Source organism: Brassica oleracea, chromosome C4 (assembly GCF_000695525.1).
Source record: "Brassica oleracea var. oleracea cultivar TO1000 chromosome C4, BOL, whole genome shotgun sequence".
NCBI lineage: Eukaryota > Viridiplantae > Streptophyta > Magnoliopsida > Brassicales > Brassicaceae > Brassica > Brassica oleracea.
In genome coordinates, this window is record NC_027751.1 from 21,141,901 (window position 1) to 21,151,447 (window position 9,547).

Genomic DNA, 9,547 nt, shown 5'->3' on the forward strand with positions numbered 1-9,547 from the left:
TTTTTATTATTTAATTATAATATTTTCATTTTATATTTGAAAGATAAATGAATTTTCTTTCAAACAATATTTTTGTGAGTGTATTTTTTAAAAAATAATCAATTAAAATTGTTACTATCATTGAATATCATTATTTTTGACATAATTTGAGTTTTAGTTTACATCAAAACTTATCATATTTTAGGATAATTTTAATTTAAAATGTAGTTTTCATATTTTTCAAACAAATTCTAAAAATATTTTTTAAATATTTTTTTATAATTGTTAAAAAATATTGAGTTGCATTTCAAATAAAAAGGTAAAGATATTAAAAATATTCTAATTAAAATATGTAAAATTTAATATAATTTTAAGGAAATTGTCAAAAAAAAAATTACACATAAAATAATCATGATGTTTGTTAACTGGACGGATCATTATTTATATGATATCGCACACGAAAGAAAAATTTATGTTTTTAAAATTATCTAATTAACTCTATACTCATTTTTTTATATTTTTTATATGATATCATACATTCGTAAAAAAATAGATAGTTTAAAATGCAAAAAAAATATTTACTTAATGAATATAATATGAACGAATATTACAATACATCATTTAATAAAATAAATAATTAAAAACTGAAATTCATATCTTCATTTTAGAACAGAGGCTTAAACTAATCATCTACTAAGTTAAGTTCATGAAGTTACTTCATATGAAAAGTAAATAAATTTAAGAATACATAGCAAAAAGCGGTAACATTGACCAGTTACTTCATCTCCACCCTTTATATACTAAACAATAATCATTAAATTATAAATTAAAATGTTAATATATTTTTGAGGATTTTTAATGTTAAAACCCGTCAACTAAGTGTGTTTTCGGTAAAAACCCTCAAATTAAGTATTTAATGAAATAACCTCCAAATTAACTTTATTTAATGAATTAAATCTTCTGTTTACGGTGCCGGTCATAATTACCACTACCACCGGTAAATTTTTAGTTTAGGGGTTTTTACATTAAATAAATATAGTTGAGGGATTTTTCTATTAAAGATCTAAAAAATCAAAAATAGGTAAAATATAAAAACATTATCTAAAAATTAGTAACTTAAATTTTCAACACTAGCATTTTGAAAGTTTATTCAAGTAGATGAGTTTGATTTATTTTTAAATCAACATTTATGTATAAATTATAATAAAAAACAATAAAATATAATATAAATTATCTAAAGATTTGCCGGTAGTAGTGGTTCTTTTGACCGACACTAGAGATAAACTAATTATTTAAAAATTAGTAAAAAAACATTTTCAAAATTAGAACTTCAAATAAATTATTCTGCATCGATGAGATAGATTTATTTTAAAATTCATTTATATGTGGGAGCTAAAACTCGCAACTAAAATTTTAATGCTAATATAGCCTAGTCTAACTAAACTTACTCTATTTACATTAAAATTATAATTGCGAGCTCCTATATATAATATGGATTTGTAAATAAGTATATTTCATCGATTCACATAATTTATTTGAAGTGCTAGGTTTGAAAATGTTAGTTACTATTTTTTTTAGATAATTAGTTTATCTCTAGTGCCGGTCAAAAGAACTACTACTCAGTAAATCTTTAGATCATTTTTATTATATTTTCTGGTCTTTTACATTTTCAATTTATACATTGATAGTTTTGATTTTAAAACAAATCAAACTCATCTATTTGCATTATTTTTTTTTAAATGCTAATTTTGATTTTTTTTAAGTTACTAATTTTTAGTTAATGTTATTATATTTTTGATTTTTTCAAAATTTTTAGATCTTTAATGGTAAAATCTCTCAGCTATATATATGTCATGTAAAAACCTTTAAACTAAATATTTACCGGTAGTATTGGTAATTATGACCGACACTGTAGAAATAGTGTTTAATTCATTATATAAAATTAGTTTTGGAGTTATTTCACTTAATATTTAGTTTAGGGGTTTTTACCTAAAACCAACTTAGTCGAGGGGTTCTAAAGTTAAATTTTTGACTGAATGTATTTTTGAAAAGTGGTAGATAAGGTATTTTAAGCAGTTTCTTGAAAGTGTTTCCAAAAAAAAAAAAACACAGTTTCTTGAAATTCTTTTGAAGGCATATGTATTCGGTTAGTTTGATTTATCCGCTTAAGATTTATTTGTTTTTGGTTAGCTCATTTAAAAAAAAAAGAATTAAACCAACATTTTTGGTTTTTGGTTGAATTCTGATTAACTTTGGTAAAACTTAGATAATTCCGGTTAAATTGAGGTATTTCAGTTAGTTCAGCTTGTTTTAAATTAAAAAAAATTTGGATATGATTTTAGTTTGGTTTGAAAAATTGTAAATTTTGGTTAGAGGAATGATAACTGATGGGTTCACAATCCTTTAACAGAACAATGTTTACCGGTTTAGAAATAACCAAACAAAGAAAACCGAGCCCCTTAATAGTATAAACCGGATGGGTTCATGATCGGTTGTTCGTCAACATATTCTCTGAAGATACTTTCCATCTCTTTGCTATCGGAAAAATCCAAAGAGGAGACTCCAATTTTTTGTTTGCTTTTCTTCATCAGATTATTAGGGAAGCAAGTCTCGAATCGAGATCCCCAAGAATCTCCGTCTTTCGTTTCCCAGATTCTGCTCTTCTCCAGGTACTCTTTCCCTGATAATTCTATTCGATTTCCCAGGAAAATAGTCACTACGGTTGATTTGATCGCAATAGAGAATTAAATAACTCTGATCGGAGTGACAGGTAAGAAGTTGAATTGAGTGGATTATAATCATTAACCAGGTTGAAGAAGACGACCCAAGCATATGGTATAGAGATTCCTTCTTCTTCTTCTTCTTCTTCACATGTTGTGTTGCTCTTATGTTCTTTGATCCAACTCTTTTCTACTGATCAGGCTACTTCGAAGAAAGTGATCACACGTGACGAGTGGGAGAAGAAGCTAAACGCTGTCAAGCTCAGGAAAGAAGATATGAACACTCTCGTCATGAACTTTCTTGTCACTGAGGGTTTTGTTGAAGCTGCTGATAAGTTCCAAAGGGAATCTGGAACCAAACGTATCCTTTGATTTAGTTTTCTTTTGTGGTGCATTAGATACATGTTAAAGTTTCTTTCTTTTTCCTTATGGAGAAACAGCAGAGATAGATCTTGCCACCATCACAGATCGAATGGCTGTTAAAAAGGCTGTTCAAAACGGAAACGTCGAGGATGCTATTGAAAAAGTTAATGACTTGAATCCTGAGGTACATACATCAATGCTTCTCTCTTCTTGTCTTATCAACTGTGAGAGATACTCAAGAATCAAAAACTGATTGTGCTTGCAGATACTAGACACAAATCCAGAGCTCTTCTTTCATCTTCAGCAGCAAAGATTGATTGAACTTATTCGACAGGGGAAGACTGAAGAAGCCTTGGAGTTTGCTCAGGAGGAACTTGCCCCACGTGGCGAAGAAAACGTAAGTATATTGCTCATTGGTTCTCGTTGAAGAATGCGAAGCTTTTATATATATATATATATATATTGCTTGCAACACCTCTGCTTGTTTATGCTGAAAGCCTGAAGCAATGCTATTTTGTTGGTTCTTTCTGCAGCAAGCGTTTCTCCAAGAGCTGGAAAAAACTGTAGCGCTGCTTGTTTTTGAAGATGCATCTAACTGCCCTGTTAAAGATCTTCTTGACATTTCCCACCGCCTTAAGACAGCAAGTGAAGTGAACGCAGCAATTCTTACTAGCCAGAGTCATGAAAAAGGTAACTGTCCACGTTATACTGCCTCTGTTTCAGTAGCCACAAATTGCTTTTATCTTCTTGAGCATCATTGAATTCCAGTCTAAAGATTCTTCGAGACTAACTCGCAAGACACAGCATCTTTAAGTCATTAACATTCAGATTATTTCATTCCTTTCTAGCCACATGTATTCATCAAATCCTTTCTATTCAATGAGACTTAAATGTTTGTGAACAAACAGATCCAAAACTTCCAAGCTTGTTGAAGATGCTCATTTGGGCTCAGAATCAACTGGATGAGAAAGCTGTGTATCCACACATCAATGATTTGTCTACTGGCCAGCTCAAAACCCCGTCAGAATAATTCAATACTTCTCTCAGCAAGTGGGGAAAAAGCTGCAAAAGGGAACAATCAATGATTCTCTTCTTTTCCCTTCAATCTCAATAACGTTAAGATTCATATGTTTTAGCTTTCTGCTTTTCCTTTCTCTTCTGCATCGAAACTTGTTGGACCCGGAACTGTTTAATTAGGATATGTGGAAGGGAACATAAAGCTGTCTGTGGGCAATGAATATTCTAGTCAAATGTTGTGACTGTCAACATATTCCATGACTCATTGCATGTGAACATTTGTTTTGAATGAAGTTATCGATCTTCCCTTGTTTTAAGGAACTTGCGTTCCATATGGTCCTGAATTTGTAAACCAGAGAGATGGCTTGTTCCTCTTAACATGTGGATATCGATCAACTTGGTAAGGTTGGTCCTGTTCTTCTGCTACTGGCGGACAGGTTTGAGTCTTATAGAATGAAGAGAAAGTTCACATTTGCTGTGAATGTGGGGATTCTTCTGAATCATTGATATTTTCTTGACAATTCTTGGAGTCCAATATGAAGTCTTGCGTTATTCCAAACCTTACAAATCCAGTTTCTTTGTTGCTGGAGAATCTCTCCTCTGCTTACCAGAACCATGAAACATAACTCTTTAGGTCGCTGCTCACTGCTCATGGAACACCCAATGCTCTTTCTTCCTCTGTTCATTGTGTATATTTATGGAGATTAAAGCCGTTGATAACTTGATATAGATAAAAAGATGATTGACCCACATCGGTAAATTTTCATGTCGATGGAACTTAAACAGTTGCATATTACAACAGATTGTCAATTGGTGGGAGGATGGGAATTTGTGAACAAACATATAAGTTATTGATTTCTAATGCTTTTCACACTTTCACCCATTTAGAAAATTGAAGGATTTAATAAAAATTATGAATAAAAATATATTTAAAGTGGATAAATTAATGATGCTTTTTGTTTTATATTTTTCTCAATAACCTTGATTTTCAATAGAAATTTAGATTTCTTATGTTTTAAAACTAGAAATCAATTAAGTGGCATTGAAAATGCAAATAGAAAAGAATAAACAAGATGAATTTGTGAAATCTCGAATTTACATATTTTAAAATATGTGAAGAATTTAAAATTTTGAAGTTGAGGAAACTTTTGATAAAATGAATAAGTAATGTTTTATGTTACTTTATAAAAATACTAAACTCTACGTTATAAGATAATATATTAAGCAAAATAATGATAATGCAAACAGAAAAAAAAAAGAAGATGAATTTGTGGATTTTGCATATTTTAAAATATGTGATAAGAATTTAAAATTTTGAAATCGACAAAACCTTTGATAAAATGATTAACTAATGTTTTATGTTAATTTATAAAATAATTTATTAGCAAAATAATGATAATTTATTTTTTTTATAACTAAGAGCATTATTTTTTTATAGTGATTTAGGCGGCATGTAACTTCGAAACAGCATTAGCCATGGCTGAGCCAAGAACACAATATAGTGAATACAACCAGAAAAAAACATCAAAACAACAACAAGAAAAAACGTTTGGACCCTTGGAATGCCAACGCGTTTCAGATTTGATTCACCTGTTACACGAAATTAAGTCACATTGTTCTGAACTCTCACATAGATATAAAGTCTTTGCTTTCGGCTCATTTGAATACTTGGAGAGAAAGAATTTATCCATGCATTGCACCTCTCCTTAGAGATTAGTCTAGGCCATTCCATATGTTTGAAATACTCCAGATTAGAAAACCGTCATGAGAGCTTCAAAATGACGTCATTATGTCAGAACTATCAATAGCCGCTGGTGAGAGCTCCGACAAATCTCTGACAAGAGGAGAAATGGAGACCTATGTTCAACGATTCAGTCAACGTTGTTTCCTTTGGTTTGGTTGCAACCACCATTCTCATCTCAATGTTCCTCGTCATGGCCATCTTCGAGAGCCTGATTCGAAACACCACAAAGTTAACTAACTCATATTTTTTCTCCAGGTCTGGTCCTTTTGGTCTAGAGTCTCGGGTGGGGCTCAATGGCCTTGCATTTTCTAAGATAAGTTGCGAATCTCCCATGGTAAGTTTTTTCTCATTTCTTTAATTCTTGCAATATTAAAAAAAATCATCTTATTGTTGGAGACAGGTTTACCACCCTTATCAAAAACCCTTCCTAAATTCATATTGATCCATTTAATAAATGGTAATTTGAAAAGAATATGAAGACGACAAAAAATAATGAAATCAGCGCAGCAGAAAAAAAAACAGCGATAAAAGAGAAGGAAAAACGTAGAAGGAAAAATAAATGGCTTTTTGGTACATGTCTCAGCTAACGCTCCATCACCATTAGTATCTAACCAGCCACCACAAACAAGAAACTCTACTCCACCGGCAATAATCTACACCAGGCCATTCAAGGACTCCATGAACAACGTCTCAATAGGAATAGAACGTTCATTGGCTTCTCTTCTTCGACGATGAATCGAAGATTTTCGGCAGAAGAAAAGGGTAAAGCCGTCGCAGGCAAACCCTCAGGACCACCAAGACCCCGTATGCGCGCACCGGACTTCGACCCATCGGAACTCATCAAGGAGAACCTACTCACACTCGTTGGCCGTCTGACGAACCCAAAGGAACAGAAGATGAGCTCCGTTATGCCTTACTTGGCAAAGAAATGGAACCTAGTGGGCCTCGCCTCGGGTGCAGACATGGGGAACGGCTGTTTCCAATTTAGGTTCAACAAAGAGGAAGACATTCGGTGTGTACTAGCCAACAGACCATACCAATATGGTCGATGGATGATCATTGTTCAACGCTGGGAACCGATCATCTCATCAAGCTTCCCGTCACAAATCCCTTCTGGATCTCGCTTAGAGGGATACCTCTCCATTACTGGCATGAAAAGGTGGTACGCAACATTGGACTCGAATTGGGTGAACTCGAAACCTATGAGGTAACGAAAACTTCAACTCGAGTTAGGGTCATGGTGGACGGCTCAAAGCCATTGATAACGGAAGCAGCCATGGACTTCGATTCAGGCGAAGAAAGCATTATCTCTCTACACTATGAAAATTTGGGTAATCATTGCTCTATATGCTACCGACTCTCCCACTTACAGTCCCACTGTCCGGAGAGACCCATCCTCGTAGCTACACGCCAGACTGATACCAAGGCGGTGGGACAACCAATTCGGCAGACAGCTCCTATCTCCTCTCACTCTGTTCCTTGGAACCCAACAACAGCTACTGAGGGTGACAACAGACCTTACCAACAACGTCTGGATCGACATGGGAAGCCGTTTGGAGACAGATTCTCAACGGCATTGTTCCGTCCAACTGGGCCGAAAAACAAAATCGCTCCGAGGCTGCCACATGACTATGATCGCAGCAAGGAAAATCTTAGAGAAAATGATGAGAATGAATACTCATCTCCACCTTATACAAGACGCAGACTCAACAATCACGGTGAGGCCGAGAGGCGGGAAAACCATAGTACAAGACACCATGGCTCCCCAACTCTGCAATGGCGAGCAAAATCACCGCTGATCAACCCAACTGACAAAGGATAGGGAAGCGAAACCCACAATGAAGGGAACAGTAGGGCTCCTAAGCAATGGAGAGCAAGATCACCATTACTTGCTCAAGAAGCTACTCCTCCAAGCGCTCTGTTCCAACCCCCTAGATCCTCAGTTGGACGAAATCTGAATGTGATGGACTTTCCCCCGGATCCTACAATCCCTTATAGGGAAGAGGTGATGGAGGAACTACGAGAGGTCACTCTCCAATACATAAAATGTGCGGATCCGGTGGAAAGTGCAACAAGAAAACAACGGGTGCTCCTAAGTGAGCTGGATGGTACAGTGGATGAAACAGCAACAAAAATCATCCAAGCCTCGACATCTGCTGCTATGATACAACAAGAAAGATACTTGGAGCCCACGATCCAGCTACCACCACCTCGAGAGACCGAAACTGCAGCATCTGGACCAACTGCCAACCCCGCGAGAAAACGTAGAAGACCACGTAGGACTACGGACAGAAGGACCACAGTCAAACATAGCCCAAAGACCTTTCTTGGTACGGGTTCACGAAAGTGAAACCTAGCACGACAACAGGCATCTTCGGGCATATCTTCATGAGCTGGTACAAGTCTAAATGTTCCAACGGCCACGGATGTGATGCCACCAATAGTTCTTATACCAGCTAGTACGAGGGAGACGACGGATTTTCCTCGGCTATCTCCCGCTCTTCCTTAGCGATAATGAGCTGGAACTGTTATGGGTTGGGGAATCCCGCAACAGTCCAGCGAATTCGGGAGCTTCGCCAACAAGCATCCCTCGACATTATATTCCAAATGGAGACCAAGAATCCAGACTCCTTTGTGCTTAGTGAGCTAGATTTTCTTGAGACGGATCACCACTTTCTTGTTCCACCGGTTAGACCCAGCAGTGGAGCTCTTGCCCTTTTTTTGGAAACAAGATATCGATCTCCAAATTCTGTCCTCCTCAAAGAATGTCATTGATACTATTATCACTCATAAAGGCGCCACTGTTTTTGTAACTTTTGTGTATGGTGAACCTGAAGTTGCTAATCGAAATATCATTTGGGACTCTTTAATCGACCTTGCGGTTTCACGACACTCAACTTGGATGTTGACCGGAGATTTTAATGAAATAGTGGACAATAGTGAAAAATCCGGAGGACCGGAGAGAGCGGAAGGAACCTTCGGAGCTTTTCGTAACATGCTTGCTCAATGCGATATGTTTGATGTTAGGAGTTTTCAAGGCTCCTAAGACAAATGATGTAGCATAAAAGATTGTCGAACCAATTCTAAGGGATTTCAAAGCACCGAGAATGCAAGTACGTACTTAATCTAAGTGAAACCGATAATTTGGATGGTTTTAAACTACTACTAATAATAGAATGCAAGAACAGAACAATAAAACAATAAAAGAAGTGACTTTCTTTGGTTATGATAAAAGAGAACTCATGGGTATAAGAATTAGACCTTGGGTGATCAAGTTTCGAACTAAGGATGACAAATGATCAATCAAACTATCAACCTTAAGCTTAGACACAATCTTAAACAAACTCTATGTCTAGATGAATGTTCATTTACTAATATATTTCAAACATCAAATGTCTTTGGATGAATAATATGAAAGCAATCATTACTAACAAGTCTATTGGCTATCTTAACACCTTTAACAACAAATGTCTTTGGTAAAGTATGTTAAAAGCTTAGGAGAGTTGTCTCAGGCATTTCATCAAACACCTTGTGGGTGGAAAATGCCAAAAGATCAACTTTTGAGAGGCCAACTCAGAAGATGCAGTATGAATACTCTACTAGCAAGGAATAAGAAGGATCTACACTGTAACATCCTAGATCTAGCCTAATCACCCTTAATCTCCCTAACCCATGAATTCAAGAATGGATTACTCACTACTCTTCATGATTCTTCTTAAACTCA

The 9,547-nt window shown here is 35.2% G+C and overlaps 3 protein-coding genes across 3 annotated transcripts; all 3 read left to right on the forward strand.

Moving 5' to 3' along the window:
- Positions 1–2,472: 2,472 nt before the first annotated feature.
- Positions 2,473–4,393, forward strand: LOC106337406 (glucose-induced degradation protein 8 homolog). Its single transcript, XM_013776509.1, has 7 exons — positions 2,473–2,648; positions 2,750–2,814; positions 2,901–3,060; positions 3,140–3,246; positions 3,328–3,459; positions 3,596–3,752; positions 3,971–4,393. Exons 2-7 carry the CDS (start codon positions 2,812–2,814, stop codon positions 4,090–4,092), a joined length of 681 nt encoding a protein of 226 aa, XP_013631963.1. The 5' UTR covers positions 2,473–2,648; positions 2,750–2,811; the 3' UTR covers positions 4,093–4,393.
- Positions 4,394–6,554: 2,161 nt separating this feature from the next.
- LOC106338362 lies at positions 6,555–7,034 on the forward strand. The gene has a single exon (XM_013777359.1). The coding sequence runs from the start codon at positions 6,555–6,557 to the stop codon at positions 7,032–7,034; it is 480 nt and encodes a 159-aa protein (XP_013632813.1).
- Positions 7,035–7,060: 26 nt separating this feature from the next.
- Positions 7,061–7,645, forward strand: LOC106338364 (uncharacterized protein At4g02000-like). The gene has a single exon (XM_013777360.1). The coding sequence runs from the start codon at positions 7,061–7,063 to the stop codon at positions 7,643–7,645; it is 585 nt and encodes a 194-aa protein (XP_013632814.1).
- The last annotated feature ends 1,902 nt before the right edge of the window (positions 7,646–9,547 follow it).